Source organism: Lasiosphaeria miniovina (genome assembly GCF_030549165.1).
Source record: "Lasiosphaeria miniovina strain SMH2392-1A chromosome Unknown B0T26scaffold_7, whole genome shotgun sequence".
In the NCBI taxonomy this organism is placed as follows: Eukaryota; Fungi; Ascomycota; class Sordariomycetes; order Sordariales; family Lasiosphaeriaceae; genus Lasiosphaeria; species Lasiosphaeria miniovina.
Genome location: NW_026848226.1, coordinates 3,024,604 through 3,044,412, shown reverse-complemented (window position 1 = coordinate 3,044,412; position 19,809 = coordinate 3,024,604). Strand labels below are relative to the sequence as shown.

The following is a 19,809-nucleotide window of genomic DNA, read 5'->3' as shown; positions in this document are numbered from 1 at the left end:
AACGCTTCGCTGATCGCTTCTATCGCTGTTGAGGTGGGCTGCATGTGCCTGCACTTTCGCTTTATTGTCTCTTAGAGGGTCTTTTTGACGGCACGGTTTGCGGCGACAAAAGATCTGGGCGGGCTGCAGGCTGTCGGGCCAAGGAAGGTATTGGATGTACTGGACGCCTGCCTTCGGCTGAGCAGAGACAGAGACCTCCGGGTCTACTACCTGAGACCTGCCTTGACAGCTTTCTCGGATGGCCAGGCCCAGAGAAGCCACCGGTGATAGTTCTGTCTTGCTCGAGCCAAAATGCGAGGTCCAGAATGGTCGGTAAGGGTGACTAAGGCATGCGACACTGGACATGGCACCTGCAGTTGGATGCGAGTGGCCGTCGGAGTCGGCTCCAAGTTGCGCACCAGGCATTGCTGCCCAAGGAATCCCGTAATGCGCATACTACTCAGAGTCTGGACACCAGCTCCCCAACTCCGCATTCATGCAACTATCCGATACGAGCCAAGACCCAACCACAACACGTAAGGCACCTCCTAGCGTGGGCCAGCACTCCGAAGCTGGTTAGTTCCATACGGAATAATAGTCTGTACACTATCCGTCCTAGGTGCATTAGTTTACTTAAGCATTTGTGGAGAGAATCGAGATCTGCTCAGTGGATCGTTTCCTGTGGAGCAAGCGAACTACAGAGAGCGGGCGGATACCCACCACCCTCGCCGCCGTCGTCGTCGTCGCGCCGACGCCGTCGCGTTGTCGCCGCTTTCTCTCACTGTTGTTGCCGCCATCGTCATCTTTACTTGCTCGCCCAGGGGGAAGATTTCGGGAATGTCCATTCCCGTTGGTCAGACGTTGGACTTTTAGCACACTCGCACTCGAGCGCTGTGGAGATTGGCTGTCCTAGCTTGCCTGTCCATGGGTCACACGGGCACAGGCACAGGCACACACGCACCCACATGAAGCCCATGTCAGTCCGAATTTTGGGCCGGGAAGTTTATGAGGTCATGGAAGCCGCGACAACCCGAGATGGCGGTGCGTCACGGGTCGAGAGCCGGGCGCAAGCCAGAGAGAAGATGAGAAAAGAAGGTGCAGGATAATCTTGTCCCCCTGTCGCCCGCCCCTCGCTGCCTGTGGTTGTGGTTGTGGTGTGGTCACTGGGGCTGGGTGACTGACTGCGCGCCTGTTTCGTCCCCCGATCTCCCGCCGACATCGTTTTGACTCCTAGCCTGTCTGGTGATCAGCTGACGGGCAAGGCGACTAGAATCGCAGCGGGAATGCAGCGTGGCCGGTCCCCAGTGCACCCAACCCAATCCTTGTGGCCCTCGTGGATCAAACCGTCCAGTGGTGCTCCCACGGACGGCGAACTGGCTGACGGGATGTTTTCTCCTACCTACCTACGGATATCGCTACCCCAGGATCGACAGCTGGCCGCCCTATCATGGTTTAGTGGGATCTTTACCAGATTGGCCGCGCCCCTTCCGACTGGACCCTCGAGGTTCTGGTCTGACACCGGCCTCGCGACTGTGAAGTCGGCGGACCTGTGCCTTGACCGGTCTGCTTCGTCTCCGTGCATGTCGTCGCCAACCTCCTCGACAGGTGATTCGCTCTCGGCGATGCAATATCCAACATGCATCGAGGTTACACGATGCATCAGCGCAGTGCTTTGCGCAGTACGTACTCGGTACAGTGCAGTTATTTATTTATCTAAAAGAGATGGGTACAGTATTCGCAGCGCAGTGCAGCGCGAGGATCAGCAAAGCCGGAACCAACCAACGAGATCATGAAATTACTATTGTCCGACTCTCGAGCGGGTGGAATCCACCATGGCTACCCCTCCTTGGCCTTGGAGACGACGGCGAGTGTGGGACGCAAGAGCGCGCTCAGACCCCGCCCCAGCTCAAATGCCAAGCTCGAGCAGCGCCGCGTCCAATCAGACCGGCGACCCAGCACCACAGCTAGGGCGGTCTTATTGGAGGTGGCTCTTGCGCCCGCGGGGTCTCAGGTCTCGTCTCCTTGGCCCACATGGACGGATGCAATGAGAAAAGTGACAGGTCATGTTGCGGTAAGTAGCGTACGGAGTAAGAAACGACAGAAGACACTCTGTCAACTCCGAATCCAACTCCAGCTCGAGGAGGTGCGAACCACTCGGCGCCACATTGGCATCCGATTATTGGGGCACGTGGGGCAACAATGTTCTTCTCCCGCTTTTCTCATCTCGGTTTGATATCGCGACTCGGATGCCCGCCTTTCCCCTTGGGGCATACGTGCATACGCGAACGTCTGTTGTTGTTTTTTTTGTTTTTTTTCCCTCGGTGGGACGGGTATGGTGGTGTTAGGAAAGTTTAAACACCTTGTGCCCTTGTCATGCACGTCGACAATAACCCAGCCAAGCCAAATGCGACGACTTTGACCAGGGGCCTTCAAAGACTTGTCCTCTCCTCCACCTTAGTAAAGCGATATCTACACTACCGAGCAAGAGACAGTCCCCGGGGAGAAAGGTTACCCGCAGTAAGGTATATATATACACGGCCTACCTAGCGGAATACAGAGAATGGAAGGCCCAGAGAAGCGGCCTGTGACGACTCAGGGGTCCTGCGTCGTCCAGCGTTCCGGTTCTTTCCATGTCGTTACACCAATCCCTTCAGTAATCTTGAGCCGTGTCTTGCCTTCACTGTCCGAGGAAGGATGGAATGGGATGGCTGTTGCTTCTGCTGCCATGATTCTATTAGCCGCCGAAACTCGCTCGGGAGCCGGGAGCATGGGGCCACAGCAGCCATCATGTCTCGCGAGTCCTTTCACGGACTCCGAAGTGCGCGAGCCGGAACGGCAGCGCCTTGTTCTTTTCTTCCTCGGTCAGGTCGGCCGGCCTAAGCCACCTGGCCACCTCACTCACCTGCTCACCCAGTACGTACTTGACTTACTTCGGGTAGTTGGACATCTAAGCTCAGGGAAAGGCCAAGGCTCCAAGGTAGAGTCTACTTACTTCGCAGACACTCGTTCGCAATAAGAATAATAGTAAGATCAACAATCGACAAAGTCAAGGCGGCAAGGCGAGAAGGATGTGTGGGCACCTCTGTCCAAGGGAATCACACCGATTTGGTGGTGCCATGTCCATGCAGCTGGGCTTTCGCGGCCTTCCAGCTTGCCCAAAGGAGCCAAACCATCACGGCCAGCCCTCAACTGATTGGCCTTGGTGCCTCCCGCGCACCGTACCCTCTCTCCTTTCGTTCACACAGACGGAATCACTCGACACGATGCAACCTCGTTCCCCGTCGAACTTGGGAAAAGTGGCTTTTTTTCCAAGGCCTTCTTCCGTCTTTTGGGTGCTTAAAAATCCGGGCTCCCTCTGTTCCGTCCTGTAGCTGCCAATCAGAGCCGAGGACTGCTGGCAAGGAACACCAAGTAAGTGGACGGATAATGGGCAAGAGTGAAATGCCCAGCACCAAGGGGACGGGGTGCTCGCTCATTTGCTCGGGCTCCAGTGCCACATGCACGTCATCTCACAATACCCGACGCCTAGTGGGCAGCTGGCCCGGCTGGCCTCATGCGAGGCTGTCCCAAGCATATCGAGTGTTTTTGACCGAAAAAAGTGTGTGTGCCTGTCTGTCCGGCTATCCTTCGGACACAGCCCCCCGTCCCCCCCTTATCGAGTCCCACACCCACCCACCCAACCCTCGTCGTTCGAGATCACCCCTCTGACCACATGTTTCAACATGTGATCGCCAACTTTTCTGTTTGTTGCTGAGATAGCAACCAACTTCTATTTCCCACCTGGCCAAAATACCACCCACACCAATCACACACCACGGGATACATTGAAACACACACACACACATACACGCAATCCTCACACTCGTCGCGAAACGAAACCCACACCTTCCGGTGTACAGTAGAGTGTTCGTCGATAAGCTCTCCGCGGTTGTGTTTGTGGCGATAAGACGTGAGGGGGTGGTTGTGTGCGCTCGCTATCTTTTGACGTCGTTATTTCTGTACGGCTTGCTACCTACGTAGTTGGAAAGCTTATTGTGTTAATATATCCTCGGATGGTTTCCATCATCCTTGCTCTCACGCCATCTTTTTTTTTAATAAAAAAAAAAAAAAAAAAAAAAAAAAGAGGGGAAGCTTCCCTGGTCCTGTCCCTTGGCTTGGCCTTGGAAGTCATTCTCGGTTAGAAGGGGACTCGGTACATAAATGGCCTTGAACCAGTTTGCTCTAGGCTGTAAAGAGCTGCTAGCTAGCTAGCCAGGTCTGGGTACGAGACTAACAGCACGTTTGAAGGTCAGGTCATTGGATATTCGTGGACTAGTTGTATAGAATGCATGTCTACACACGAGAGAAAGAGAGAAAGGAGGACACCAACAAAGTGAGCCAGCCACACCCACACCTTCTATCACGGGAGTCTCGGTCACATCTCCCCACAGGCCCTCCTCACCCTCTTGCAAGCTCAAGCTAGCTAGCTACATTACGCAAGATAAACTCAACCCCTTTCAACAACCTCCTTTCCCCTCCCCCCCCTTTCCTCGCCGGGGATCATCATCTCGAACGTCGTGTTCGTATCAGCTACAACCTCTTCTCCCGCGGATGTCTCAATATCCTGTCTTGCTCGTATACTGTTAAAAGGGGTGACAGGAGAGCGGAGATCACCCGACCTGCAACATGCCAGCCTTGTTTTCTGTCCTGTCAACTTACTCCGTATCTCGGACTTATTACGCCCGCCCGCCCGCTAAATAGAAACGAAAAAAAGAAAAAAAGCGAGACATGGCGTGGGTGTGCACATCTACCTATCTATGCGTGCGTGCGTTCGCACATGTGTGTGATGGATGGTATGGTCTCTCTCTCTCTCTCTCTCAGACCAAGACAAGAAGCAAAACCCCAACTGCGCGTCTGATCACCCATCCGGCCGAGTCAGTGAGTTAGCTGGAAGAGGTTGATGGATGGATGGATGATTGGGCGATAGTGAAACGCCGATAACGCGATGTCCATCCCAAGCCTCCTCTCTCTCTTTCTCAAGAAAGAGAAACAGTTTGAGAGCTGAAAAATAACCACCCCCGCCCATGGCAAGTGCAGCGACTCGATTGGGTGTGCTCTGGACTATTGGTCTCTTTGCCACCGCGTCAGCCTTCTCTATATGCATGTTTCTTTTTTAGTTCGTTTTTTTCCCCTTGCCCGGGCAAGATCCCACAACGGCGGAACACACAGACGGCTCTTCCAAGGCCTAGCCCCCCCAGCCCCTTTCAGCTGCCGCGCCGATCACTCTGAACTATCTGAGGTATGGGGGTACGTTTGGCGTTTTTGGGGATCCGGCTCTCTGTCTCGCGCCCGCTTTGCTGGGACTTTGTGTTGGTGGTTTGTCCGGTGCATATCTCGGCACGCCAAGAGATAGGCCAGATTTGGTCTCGGAACTCGGCCGCACTATCGACGTATCTGGTTTCTTATTCTATTTCCAGTCTGTGCCCTGTGGTTTTTTTGTTGGAAGGGGGTGGTGTGATAATATCGTGCAGATAAGGTTTGGTTGTTCGTTCCCCTCGGAGCCTCCTTTTTTTTGGAGAAGCACCTTCATTGTCCCAAATGATGAATGCTGAAGCGAGCCTCGCCTTTGCAATTTGCATCGAGCTATTAGAGATAACAAATAGGGGGTCGCGGTCCTGGTGTCAGCCCATCAATATTGCATTGTACTGTGCATACATATGAAGCCCCCCATGATGTTTGTACACTACAGTACAAGTTCACTATACCGGCTTCGAGCTAGCAGGCGACCCGCGATGTCTTCCTGAAGTATATGCCGTTAACCAACATAGCACGGACATGGGTAACCAAGACATTGGCAGTGATAAGGGAATCTTACACTCGACATCGCCAAGTGCAGTAGTCTACATGTAGTTTTGATGGTCAAGGCTAAAGGAAACAAAATGGTCGTGCAGACAGATGGACGGTTTTGGTTTCAGCGACAGGGCCCTTCCCCAGCCTGAACCAGCCAAGCAGACGTGCAGGACGCGGCCTTGGCGCTGGGAAGGAACCCTGTCTCAATATTCTTGGCAACGCTGCGTCGACCTAGCGGCCCTCCTCTCTCTTCCCCAAAAAATAGGGGAAAACCAAACCACCACCACACCCAAGACACCCAGTCACACCTCGACACACAAACTGTATTGAGAACAGACTAGACTCGAAGCCTACCGACGGCTAGCTAGCACGTACATACGTAACCAAAAAGACCAAAAACCAAAAAAAAAAGGCGCACATTGCATACCCGCCTGCTTGCTTATTGCCTACCAAGATATTGCCCCCCTCCCAACGAGTCGCCACCGACGCTCTCCTGATGATGATGCAAGTGCTGCAATGTCCCTCCAATCCCGGCCAAGGACTCACACCACAAGGCTGTGCGGGGAGCTTGTTCCGGTCGGTCCACCCAACCAGAGCGACAGCGTCGATCTCCCTTCCCTTTCCCTCTCTCCCGTCACCTTCTCCTCCTCCTGCTCCCCAACCCATGTTCCCGTCTTCCCACTTTTCCTTTTGTTCGAGCCATCCACCATCGCACGACAGGGCAAAAAAAAAAAAGTCAATCTTTTGTCTCGTCTCATTGCCTGCAGCTGTCTCTCCAGTCTCACCGGCTGCTTCGGGCTTCGGGCTCTCGCGTCTCGCGTCTCTCTCGTCTGCTGTTTCTCTCAACCCCCGAAGCAAAACTCGGAGGGGACAAGACCCTGGACAAGGAGATCCATACACAGGTATGCAGGTAGGAAGAATAGCGTGATGCATATCTTGCCTCCCCGCTACCCTACCTACCCTCCTCCCGGACAGAAACTACGCTATATGCTGCGTGTACACTGCTACGTAGGTACTACTGCGCGGACGCAACGGAACGCAACGAGCATGCTGTCTGTGCGTCGATATGTACGTAGGTGGACGGGAAAGGAATGAACACGCAGCCTACGTAGGTAAGGTAGTCAAGGTTGCTGCCGTCTACTCCAGTGCTACACTACCAAGCTCTCACTCAAGTCGTGTCTTGTTTTGTCCATGTGCCCTCTACACCACCCCCCCGTCCGTTGCAACTAGAATAGATAGTTAGCAGCGAGTAATGGAAAATAGCAATGAAAAGCAAGAAACGAGAAACAGACGTTTTCCAAGCTTCTGTGCGTCCCTCTCCCCCCCGCTCTCTGCCGATTAATCCGCCATCCTTTGTTCTCCAAAGATGGGCTGAGTGGACTGACGCTCCCCCCTTCCTAATCCCCTAATCCGGCGCTCGGGGTCCTTTGACGTCGGCTTCCCACCTCCGCAGCAGCGGGTTTCTCGCTCGCTGCCCGGCCCGTCCCCACGCACGAGCCTCTTCTCTCCCTCTCTCTGCGTCTGCCTGTTCTCCCATGTCAAGCTAGCCCCGGCGCCGTTGGTCCCGTAGCTCCCGTCCCCCCCTTTTTCGATTCTACTAGTGCGTGCCCCGTGTAGACCACCCCCCTTTATTTTGCAGGGGCTTGTGGACTGTTTGGCTGTTGTGTTATGTTGCTGTGAGCTGAGCGGAGAGCAGCTATCAGAGCAGTGCTGATGAATTAGCTAATATTGAGAGAGAGAGATAGACATAGATGTGTGAAGCATGCGGCTTCTGTGGGTTCACAGCTGCCAACTTGCCGCAGTAACTTGATGAAATGTGGTGGGTGGAAGGAGGTGCGTTGCACACTCTAGTGCCGTCGATTTGTTGATGCCGCCCCTGAAGAGCGAGCCGCGATATTGGGGGCAAATCACGGGTGGGTTGGTTCTCGCAGTTCTGACGCCCGTGACATGGCCCTTTATACCCCTGGTAGTAACGACAACCACAGCCTACGGCTTCGGATCTCGTCTCGGGCGGGCGTGGCCTAGGTAGGTACTGCGGCAACTTGATGAGGTGAGTCGCGACTGGTCAAGATTTCTGACAAGACATCTCGTGTACTGGACCAGAATCTATATGGTAATTATAGTGTGTGTATTGAAGCCTTCGCTGTTATCCGCGCTGGGAAGTATACTCTTGGGCTGTGTTCGAGGAAGGCACATCTTTAACTACCATGATAGGGGGTGAAAAGAGGAGAGAGTTAGGGAGGGGGAAAGACGAAAGTGGCCAGCAGATGACAGGGGGGACTGCACCTTAATCTATTGACACTTGCCAGAGTCTCCAAACGAGCCCCGACTATGTTGCCGTCAGTCAGCGACCATGTAAGTCACTTACTCGTCCGCGATGAAGCATGCCATGACAACCCTTTCCTGTCGCCACAGCAACAAGACACCATGGAGACCGGCGAAGAGAAGAAGAACAAACGGCACTCCATCCTATCTTTCGCAGTGAATAGGTACACAACTGGCGCCGAGTTCTTCCTGTGTTCTTTGTATATTCTCGCGAATACGAGCTAGTTAGAATATGCCAAACCCGACTTGGGAGGCAAAAGTCCTTTATATTTATACGCTCTCCCGAGGGAGCTAGGGACAAGAGAAGACAGTGACGGTTGGAAAGTAGACGGCTATCGATCAGGAGTGCGACATGGAGAAACACCGGGACGAGTAATACAAAAGAAGAGAGATATCATAGGACATGTTTTTTTCACAAAATCCATCACTCAACCTATATTTCCTTTTCATTAGAGGCCAGCACGTTGGGTATATTTGCTTATACTGTCATTCATACATCCCGTAGAGAGTATGGCAGCACTCTCCTGAGCGTCACTCACTTCACCCACAACAACAGAGAAAAAGGAAAGGGACAAGAGTAGAAACTAGAGCAAACAAATATAGGTACGTCTACAACCGTTCAGTAATTTCTGGGTCCAAGAAACAGGGCAATCATAACAACAAGCAATACCAAGTAGGCCACACCCGTGACAGTCGTCATTAATTGATCCCATAACTATCATCTGCATGCATGCCGATACCAGAAAGCAAAAAAAAAGAGAAGTAAAAACGCCCGGCCCAACTCAACTACAACCAAACACACACATTAACCCCTCCCTGCCTACCCACCTACCTGCTTCCGCTCCTGGAACAGAACCCAAGTATTAACAAGAAGAGAAAAGAAAAGAAGAAAACAAAGAAATCAATGAAAAAAAATATGCTATACCGCCACACACACGCACACACGCCCGCACTCCCACCCATTCATCCATCCGTCCGTACGTCCGTCAGTAATAATCCTTCGGGGATATCCGCCCCATCCCTGAACACACACACACATGTTGCACGCATTGATTCGTCATGTAACCCCTTCATACCCTATCCCCGTTCTCATTTTCCCATTCCCATTCCATCCCGGCCGGATGGCATGACATGGCGTGCTCATGTCAAGCCGGGTTTCCCAGACTTTGTACTTTTAACTCTCTCAGCCACTCGTGAAACAAAACAACCATAACAGAGAAAAGAAGAGAATCAAGCAAAGCTGTCCTCGGCCTGCCACCTCGCGCTCTCGTCAGGCAAGACGGCATCATTCTTCTTGATGCTCCCTCGATGTTCACCGCACAGCACAGCTCCGTCCTTGCCCTCGGCCTCAGCCTCACCCTCCTGTGCGCCAGCACGTACCAGCCCCTGTTCGGCGAGGGCAGCCCACACGGCGTCCCTACAGCCGGCCACATCGCCCCTGCGCAGGTCGAGGCCGTCAAGGCGCTTGACGCGGCGGCACGCAGCGCAGAACAGGTGCTCGTAGAGACGGCGGCGTATGCGCGTTGCGAGGTCGAGACGGCTGGCATAGGCGCGGTCGCGCGCGGGATCCTGGTCGGGCAGCGCGAAGCGGCCGCCGCTGGGGTCGTCTTCGGCGGCAACTGCAGAAGTAGTAGAAGCAGAAGCAGAAGCAGACGCAGACGCAGCACCGTCGCTGCTGCCAGACTCCTCGGCGGCACGGCGAGCCACGGCCATCATCTGCGCGGGGACATAGAAGCCCTGCGTGACAGGATTGTCGCGGACGTCGACGGCGACCAGGTGCGGGAACGCGGCCAGCGTGTCGACGAGGGCGGCGGCGTCGGCAAGGCGGTTGCCTGAGGTAAAGAGGCGCTTGAGACGGGGGATGCAACGCAGCGGGGCGAGGTCGGCGAGGGCGTTGAGGTTGAGGTTGAGCACGCGCAGGTTGGGCATCATGAGGCCTAAGTCGGCGGGCAGCGTTTGTAGGCCGCAGTTGGCGAGCTCGAGGAGCTGCAGATTGAGGAAGTCGACGGCAGGCGCAAACGATGACGGCCCGTCTTCGGCTCCGAGGAAATTCCCCGACAGGTAAAGCTTGCGGACTTCATAAGCTCGCGAGAGTAGGTACGCAACGTCGAGAGCGGGCGTCGACTCGTCTGCACCGCCCTGCTGCTCGCGTAGCGACAGGCTGTCGATGCGACGGGCGCGCGAGAAGCCCGCAATGCGGCTGATAAAATTGCGATCAGCGTGCAGGAGCCGTAGATGGGGAAGCAGCTTGATGTCTAGCACCGAGATCCTGTTGTCGTCCAGCCGCAGGTGCCTGAGCGAGACGAGTGGCTTCTCCGACTCGATTGCAAAGCTCTCAAGCAGGTTCCCCTCAAGGTTGAGCGAGCTGAGCCCGGGCAGCTGCTCGAGGTTGGCGATGCGCTTGATGGCATTGTTTTTCAAATCGAGTTCCATCAGCTGATGCAGCTTGTTGCCATCCAGATCCAGCTCCTCAATAGCATTTCCCCTGGCCCGGAGCGTCTGGAGGCCGCTGTGGAACTTGATGCCCTCGAGGCTGGTGATGAGGTTGTTGTCCACCTTTAGGCTTCGTAGATGAACGAGATCCCGGAAAGCCGAGAGGCTGGTGAGTCCATTGTTCGAAATGTCGACATACTGGAGGTTCATCAGGTGGCCCCAGGACGTCAGGCTCGACAGCTGATTGTGGACCATCTTCAGGTGTCGCACTGTCGACGGGACGCCGACGAGATTCCGGATGTCGTTATTAGAGACGTCGAGGCTCTCTAGATGGTCGCAGAATTCGTCGAGGGCATGCAGGCTCCCCAGCCGTTTATCTCGAAGATCCAGCTCGCGCATGTCGTCCCAATACGGCTCAAAGGGCTCCACCTCGGCCAGCTTGTCCACCAGGTCTCGCGTGTTCATCGACATGACGCGCCTCGACTGGTCGCCCGTTACGAGGTGATGGTTGCCAACAATGTAGCTGGCTTCGAGCGGCATTGTCTCCTCACCTTGGTGCATCGTAAACTCCGAAATGGGGCTCAGGGACAGCGTGCCGACGTATTGGCTGATGATGGGGGCTGCGTCGACCCCGGCAAGAGAGCAATCCCGGCGGCGTGCCGGGGTTGTGACGACGAAGCTGAGACTCGCCTGATGTCCGCCATCGGCGTCGTGGCTGACGACACTACTGTCGGCGACGATGCTAAGCTCCATATTGGGAGCCGGGGTCCGGTTCCATACCCGATCGAGGACCGACTCCTCTTCTAGCTCGTCGATCCTGGAGATGGGGCGGGGCACAAAGGTGTGACCCCTAACTGAGAGATGTCGTGCAGGACCCCGCGAAGTGCTGCGCGACCGCGAAGAGCTATTTCTGGCCGAAGTGTGAACCGACACGACCCGCCGGCCCCGTTTCATCGAGTCCCACGTAAAATCCTTTGAGGCATCATCGGCCTGCTCCAGTACGCTTGGCTCGTCGGCAGCCGCCTCGCCCTCTTCTTGAGCATCTTGAATAAAGGAAGCGACTGGAGACGAGAAGCTTATGGTCATGTTCCGTCGCTTGGGAATGCTCGCCCGCCCTTCGTCGATCTTGATCTCGTGCTCGACAGAGTCGTCGTCTATCTTCGCATTCGCATTAGTGACAGGTTGGTTGGCGACCCTGCTCGGGCCTGGGCGAGGCGGGCTCGGCGGTGAGCTGGCATACGCTTCTAGCAGCGCCGACTTTGACATGGGGGCCGAGTTGGATGGCCTCGAGGGGCTGGTCGGACTGGCGGCCTCTGCCGGATCATCGTGGGAAGCTTGTTGCTTCTTCGCCGTCGCGAGCCTCAGGTTCTGCATCTCGATTGTCATGTCGACGGTCAAATCGGGTATGTCGGCAAACGGGTCGTCCTCGCTGGCCTCGGATGGAAGAAAGTTAGTCCTCCTGTTCCCGCTTGAAGCTGTTGAAACCGCTGGCTTTGGCGGCTTCCGCTTGATCCATATGTTACGCTGCTTGTCCAGAACCATATTCCCGACCTGGTCTGGAATCAAGTGCTGTACAGTTTCCGGCGCAATTGTCTTTCTCGTGTCGGATCCCCGTGACGATCCGGTTGGGATGGACCGCCCGGTAGACTGGCTTGACGAACCGCTCGAGACGTGCGAGGGCAAGCCATTGCCGTCGTTCGCGAACTGGCGCTCCTGCAAATCGGGGTTCTGGGAGATGCGGATGTTGGGGGGGTCGCTGATCACGTCGTCGTCAAAGATGGATGGCCGGGTGGAAATGCTGTCCAGTGTGCCCTGGCCAAGTGCCACAGAGCGCATCGACGAGCTGATTATGTCTCCCATGTCGCTGGCTTCCTCGTACTTCTTCAAGCGCTCGGCGAGTTCTGGATCTTCCTGCCTCGCAGACATGCGCGCGACCGGAGCACGCCCTTCGCGGCTGGGCGGGCGCGAGAAGGGCTCCTGTGTTGATTCTTGATAAGACGTGTCCGAGTCGGGCGACAGCTGCGGCTGCCCATTCTCTGCGTCCGACTCCTCCACGCTGGCCAGACCACTCGCCAGGCCAGCCTTGCTGCGGATCATGGCCATGATCTTGTTCGCCTCGTTGATAAAGTCTTCGGTCTTGATCGACGGCTTCCGGTCCGCATCTAGGACGGAACCGAGCGGCATTGGAGCAGAAGGCTGGGCATGTCTGGCAGAGCGGCCCGGAGACTTCTCTATGTCGGCGAGAGGCGGCCGATCCCACTGGAGAGAAGGCCTCTGGCCGGGCGTGGGAGTTCGTGGCCTGAGCAGCTGTCGCACCGCAAGAACGTCAGCATCCGCAAACTCCAGCTGGTCGCCGTGGCGTGCGTCTTTGCGCTTTCTCCCAATGATAGACTGCATCTGCTGGTGCGAGAGCTGGACAGAATCTACCGCCCGGGCATCAACCATGGCCTCGTACGCAACGTCTGATTTGTGCAGTGTCCTACGGCGCTTTGGTGTTGGATCTTTGGAAGGTGATGTGCGAGGCCGCTTGATATCCGACCCCGAGTCTCTCTGCTTGGGCGTCGACTGGACCTCGGCGCCGTTTGAACACGAGTCCTTGACGGACCTCCTCGCCTCGTCGACGGAAATGCCTCGCATGGAATACCGCGACGAGACAGATGTTGATTTCTGACGCAGTTTGCGCACTACCAAGTCGTCTATCTCGGACGGCGAAGAGTCGTGACTGACGTCGAAAATAGGGGCATGCGCCGCCATTTGCTCCGAGTCTCCATCGGGGTGGCGATTCTCCTTGTCCCCGTCCAGGGCCGAGACACCGTTGGACACGTACGAAAACTCGTCGCTGAATTCATAGCCATCGAGTCTTCCAGCACCAAACTGGTTTAGGGATGCAGAGGACGTGCGCACCTCGTCCCCTTGCCCATCTATCCATGTTTGGTCAGCTGCTCGTCGTGATGCTTGGCCTTGACCCAAGCTTAGCGGTCGCTCGAGCTCTTCCTGTTTGGGAAACGAAGGCGTGTCGTCCTCGGCGCCCTCCTGAAATTGGCTCAGTCGCCTTAGGAGGGTCTGGTTGGTGAATGTGTCATAGGGCTGAAAAAGCTTCAAGGGGCTTCCAGAGGTGCCCTGGGTCTGAGTAACAGTCTTCTTTTCCGGGCTTGGATTCGGCACGCGGGGGATGTCTGGACTGTCGGCTGGCAGCGCCTCGGTCTCTTCCCAACGCTGCGTCCTAACAGAGGGAAACTGCTTTGGCGTGCTGGCCTGGAGCGACTCTTCTGGGAGCAGTTCTGACGTGTCGTTCATGGCTGAACTAAGGCCATGGTTGCGAAAGGACCCGTCAGCCGACCGCCCGCCTCTCCGAAAGTTGATGAACCCCCCCAACCTCTCAAAGTCTTCTGTAGTCTCGACATTATTCCCAGCCCCAGACGGACCGTCTAGGGCGTCGGGGTCTGTTGTGAGGAGCATCTGGTTCCGACGGAGCTTCTCGAGGCGCTTGCGCAGCTCGTCGGGGCGCAGGTCCGCAGCACCAAACATCTCCTTGCCGTTGCTGGCCTGGCGTCTCTCAATCAGGATTGGACTGAAGTCCTCGTTGCGAACGACGCTGCGGCCACTGGCCTTGCGCGACTCCGTCTCGAGTGCGTCGTGGCGCGGAGGCGACGGAGCAGTCTGTTCCGTCGGTGAGACATCCTGGGAGTAGCTTTCGGGGGGCGGCGCGCTCAGATCCGAATCACCGCTGGCCTCAAAGGACTCGTCTGTCCGTCTGTATCGCATTGATGTCGGGGCCCTCCTCTCGGCCTGCTGAGGCAGCTCGTGCCCCGACTCGTCAACGTGTATCTCTACCGTCGAAGGATCCCGGAGATAGGGCGGCGGGCTGGAGGGTAAGGTAACGTCGTATTGAGAAGGCCTGGCCGCCTCGTGGTGCTCGTATGACTCTTCCTGAGCTGAGCCATGGCCCCGGTGGGCAGCTGACGGCTGTGGCGGTGGGGGCTTGAATATGTTTTCAAGCACTGCGCCTGCCGAGGTGAACAGGTCGCGCTGTTCCCCGAACGATAGGTCGCCGTCGACTAAGCGCCTCTTCCACTCGGGCGTGTCCCGTTGCCCCTTTGTGGGCGACGTGCTCAGCGACTTGTGGTGGACTATGTTATGGACGACCGAGCCTGATGTCGAGGCAGCCGAGACGGAGCGGCTCGAATAGCGGCGGTCGTGGAACTTGATCTCTTGTGAGAGCTTGGAGGGCGTGCGGCGAGAACCAGCGCCAACGAGCTCGTTCACGCTCCGCTCGCTCAAGACGTTGCTGCTGTTGAAGTCGTCGATGGCGCCAGCAGCCTGTGGTTTCTTAGCGCCATTGTTCAGACGCGGGATCCGACTGACAGCCGTCTTTGGGGGAGATTGTGTTGTCGCGTCGTGGCCGGTCTTTGCGTTTGCTTTCGATGTCGGGTTTGGATTCGGGTCTTGGAACGACGTATCGGAGCCGTGCTGCGACACCCAGTCCTCGGACAGGGAGTCAAGCCAGGCATTGCCGCCCATCGTGGTCCGGTCGAGCCGTGGCCACGGCGCAATTGTGATGTGTGTTGTGGAGGACGTGGTGGGCCGTGATGGTCGTGGGTGGCGTCGCTCGATGTCGTCGACACGGGGGCGCGATGAATCTGTCAGCTAGTAGCTGCCATCAGGCATGCCGCCTCCCAGTTTGAGTCCGTCGGTTTCCGTGACAGGGACAGTTAGATGCCGTCGGTTTGGTGGGGTCCGGCGATGGTTCTAGGTTGGGGTAGCGGGTAGCTGGTGGTGGTAGTGGTATTGAAAGGGTTGTGCGATGCTTTGGCTATGCTGCGCTATGATGTGTAAAGTAAGGTAGGTCGTGCTGTGATTTTTGCTACTGTTATGGTATCGTGTATGTACTATGTACAGTACAGGCAGTTCAGTCCAGTGCTGTTTTGGAGGCGGCCCGACGCGCTTCGGCTCTGGCAATCGACCAAAGCTGCCGTGTCGCGCAGTGGTGGACAGTATTGCTGTACCTGTGCGTAAATCGATCCGGAATACCTAATGGAAATAATGCTTAGGTGCTATGGGTAATTGAGCATATGGATCCTGATTGCACGTATACAGCTCCCAATCCGGTATCAACTGCAGGGGCTCAGTTGGGTTGGGGTTAATTGATTTTCGCGTTTTTGGTAAACAGCGCCAAGCCCATTGGATGGCAGCCCTGTGCCTTTGCCGTAGCAACGGCGTTGCATCCGTTTCAACCGCAAAGAGACAGAAGGTACGTACCTTTTGTTCAAGTGCGTGCAGCAGCAGGTGACCACGCGGGCCTCTTTAATTGACGTTGGAACGCGTCTTGACGCGCGCGCCGCGCGCTAACAATTTCTAGGCACTGGGCCAACGCGGCGTAAAATGGCCTCTGACTTGACGGCGTATCTCACTCAGCCCTCTACTCGACTTGTCAGTTACGTAATGTTCCAGTAAGTCTAATTGTCGACACCGACCCACTGCATCTGCGTCGGCATCGCAGCTGCGTCCAGGGACAGCAACAACGACAGCAACTGCCACAAATGCAAACAGCGCCGACCTTCATGTAACAATTACACTTTCCCTTGCAAAGGACGACATACCCACGATGAAACGTCACTGCCTAAGCCCCAGCCGCACATGGCTTCTACCAGACAACTTTGCCGACGAGCTTGTCTATTGCGAGGCCGTGCCCAAGTCGGCCGACGACGTGCTCTACTCGGGATCCGAAGACGAGGCCTATGACAATTCCGACGACCGCCGTGCTCGCTACGAAACCCAAGCCCAGCGCTTCCTGAATGGCCACGAGCCCGTCCTGCTCTCGGCATCACTGCGCGGCCCTTTCGGGGGGAAGCATGGCTGGACCAATCCCTGGCGCTCTACTTCGGCATCGGCTCTGCATCACCACCACGTCGAATCCAGCCAGATCCTGGGCACCGCCACTTCCTCCATGCCTCCCCCCGAGACCGTCCGACCCAAGTCTCCCGCACGCGCACATCGATTCCTCAACAATGAATCGCTGTGCCGCGTCGACAGTTGGCGGCAGGGCATCACGACGGACATCTGCACCAACCAAGCGTCGTCATCTCAGGGCGCTTCCATTACTGAATCTGAAGACTCCATTTTACCAGGCACCCAATCGGCTAGAGGCAATGGCACTTCGAGAACACTAGAGGTGTTTGTTGAAGATACTACGCCTCTGAAGAATTTATCACAACCCCCAGTTGTCGTTAAGAAAGGCGCCTCTGTGAGGCCTCCATCAGAAAGACATGGCTCGTTTCAGTTTCGGAGAAGGCCCTCAGTATCGAGTAGCTTGAGCTCACTACCGACGAAAAAACCTGAGCCTTCTTCCGTCTCTCTTAATGGACAGGCCGTTCAGCCGGCAAAGATGGGGCACATTGTACCACAAGCAAAAGTGCTGTTGCCGACGAAAAAGCCAGTCAATATTGCCCGGGCAGCAATGGAGACGATACTTACTCCTCGCGCAAAGGAGGCCAAAAGCGGCTTCCAGAGTGCTTCGGACCGCAGTTTTTGCTTCCGGCGCTGGGGTTCTCGAGACAAAGTCACGACTGCCATTCCAACCACCAAATCATCTACCAAGCTCGTGACTCAGCAGGCATCATCGCAAACTAGTAACAGAAAGAACTCTAAGAAGACTGTAGCTTCACAAAGGCCGGAATCTACGGGCAAACACGCATCCCAGCTCTCCAGAGAAGACTGCGAGGGGGTCATAGTTATGGATATCCCCGAAACCCATAAACCCGATCTCGTTGGGGAGTCAATTATTATTGCCGGAAACTTGCCTGTGGAATTCGAGGACGAGGGCGGGTCGGAATCCTCTGATAGCTCTACGGACTCCTCCGAGAGTACTTCAGAATCGGAGAGGCACACTGATGATTTAGATCCCATTAGAGAGGACGGTACTGGAGAGACAACTCCGCTAATCGACGGGCCGACGCTGGTCCCCCCTGAGTCCTCAGCATCATTGCTAAAGTCACCGCTACGTACCGACCCGAGCGTGTTTTTGTCAACTGAGAAGTTTCTCAAACCATTTGTTGGCGAGAAGCCAAAAATGTCTAGAAAGCTTCTTTGGCCCAGTTCACAACAGCCCGTCAAAAGCAGTTTGTCGTTGTCGTCCCTTCCAGCCGCGGCCTCGTCACAACCTCTTCCAGAGATAAGATATAACGTATCTAAAAACGCAACCCTACCAGACCTCCTGCCAGCGAGTGCCAGACTGGTGAAAGGGCATTCGCCCCAAGTTAGTACGCAGCCTATGGTCACGTTAACAGCTCGGGGAGAGGAAACGCTCGTGGAAATAGTTGAGCAGAATAGTCAGCCCAACGCTAGCGACAAAAACTTGAAAACGGAGCCAGAGCCCGAAACCAGTACGGAGAAGGACGAAATTGCCGAACCCAGCTCAATCTCTCCCATGCCCATTAATCAGAGTCCCTGGTATACAGATGAAGTCCGCTCCAAGGCGCTTGGGGAAGCTACCGAGGCCAGTAAGCTCGAGCCCCGCCAATCCCAGGGGTTGCATAGACGTATCAGCCAAAATCTATCCCAATCCCAGAGTCCATGGGCCGCAAATGCACATGTGGCACCTCAAATCCCAACTGCAAATGTTGAGAGTTTACTAGTCATTGCCACTGAAGCACTCAGGGGGACTGGCTACCAAAGCCCACGGAGACCTGGTGGCTCGCAAATCCCGGTTTCTGACACCGGACCTTTCAGTCCTATATCGCTACCTCCCGTTGAATACGATCTGCCAAACGCCACAGATTCCTACCCCACGCTCCGACAAGCATCCTACCGTGACGAAGATGTTGACATGGCCAATTCTCTGCCGCATACCAACCAGCCATCTACACCCGAGACCAAACGCTCTAGTCTGCCGACCCCTGACTTCACCTTGTCGATCAAATCCTTTAGAGAGTTTATGACTCCGTCCCCTCAACGCCCTACAAAGATACGTCGCATCTCCACGGCAGATGGCGGGTATTTGCCAAGCACACAAATCCTCGTGGACGCTGCGATCTCTAACCCTTGGGCCATGCCGTCGACGAAAAAGAGGAGTCACAACAGGATAAAGAAACATGTAACATGGGCGCCACTTCCTGGGGAAGAAGGTGCCAGCCCCAGGGATGGCGACGAAGTCAGCCAGAACTCCCTGCACGGCGCCGAGCCGCCATATATCACCACTCTGGGCAACCCGGCACCGAGACTGCCTCGCGCCGCCTCGCCGCCTCCTCTCATTGTCGCAGCTGAAATCCCCGCCCGTGATGAGAAGTTCGCAAAACACTTTGCTGCCATGGCAGGCCGCCGCCTTCGAACCCCGATCCCCCGAACAAGTCTCCTCCCAAGCGCCTCGCAGCAGTTTTGTGCCAGCCCCGCCGTTGACGCCATGGCCAATGCCTTCATCCAGGCTGACGAGCAGGCGACGGATGGCACCGCAGCGGTGCAGGGAGATAGCCCACTGCTGCCCTTGGACCTGCGCGGCAACACGCGTATGGAGGAAGACGGGGCACAGGGAGGCGACCGGCTAGTGCAGGACGGGGAAGAGTCTGACGCCACCGATGATGTCAACGCTGTCCTGGAAAACATTAGTGACTTCCTCGAGAGCTGGGATATCGACGCTGAGCTCGCCAAGGCAGCTAGGGCGGACAACAGCCGTAGCGGCCGCGACAATGATACCCCGACGAGGATGCCCCGGTCTGTACTAGTGGGGTCTTCTATTGCTGTGGATCTTCCGGGCCTGATGGACGACGGTGTCTGGGACTAAGGTGCAATATATGTGACGAGCAGAGGTCACATATCGGCGTGTATTTGCTGGTTTCTTATTTTGGGTGGGATTCGGAGCGAGTGAGTGTTTCTTTCAAGGGGAGTATACGGGACCATTCTATTCTAAACGTATACCCAAAAGAGGGGGTGGGGGGGGTCTTTTCTCTCTATCGGTTTTTTTTCTTCCTCGTTTTCTTTTGGTCTGTGGCGGCTGGCGTAGTGGAGTTGTGGTTTAGATAGGTGCTTTATTTAGCTTCAATTGACGACGAGGTATGTCGCTGTACTTACTTAAGTATGGAATGGCAAACCTAGGCACTGGGTGGTGCGTTATATGTGTATGTGTTTACATTTTGTGGGGCGTGGGGACGGGCACTCGTGTTTGGGGAAGACTGGCAGACAAGGCAGGGTCCCTAGGGAGTAAAGGGGCTGAAAGGCGGATTTGTTTGTCCTGTCCTTTGGCGCACTACA

General features: G+C 55.8%; 3 protein-coding genes across 3 annotated transcripts; 2 read left to right on the top strand and 1 right to left on the bottom strand.

The window, feature by feature from the left end:
• Nucleotides 1–110: 110 nt before the first annotated feature.
• Nucleotides 111–1,174, top strand: B0T26DRAFT_472168 (uncharacterized protein). Its single transcript, XM_060435218.1, has one exon. The coding sequence runs from the start codon at nt 330–332 to the stop codon at nt 1,083–1,085; it is 756 nt and encodes a 251-aa protein (XP_060291865.1). The 5' UTR covers nt 111–329; the 3' UTR covers nt 1,086–1,174.
• Nucleotides 1,175–9,363: 8,189 nt separating this feature from the next.
• B0T26DRAFT_727974 (uncharacterized protein) lies at nt 9,364–13,605 on the bottom strand (the record flags this gene model as incomplete). The annotated part of the gene is made up of 1 exon (XM_060442883.1): nt 9,364–13,605. A coding segment is annotated over one exon (4,242 nt), but the record flags the coding sequence as incomplete, so codon positions are not given.
• A 2,566-nt stretch (nt 13,606–16,171) lies between these two features.
• B0T26DRAFT_756228 (uncharacterized protein) lies at nt 16,172–19,342 on the top strand (the record flags this gene model as incomplete). The annotated part of the gene is made up of 2 exons (XM_060446062.1): nt 16,172–16,740; nt 18,295–19,342. The coding sequence occupies 2 exons, from the start codon at nt 16,172–16,174 to the stop codon at nt 19,340–19,342; spliced, it is 1,617 nt and encodes a 538-aa protein (XP_060291863.1).
• Between the last annotated feature and the right edge of the window lie 467 nt (nt 19,343–19,809).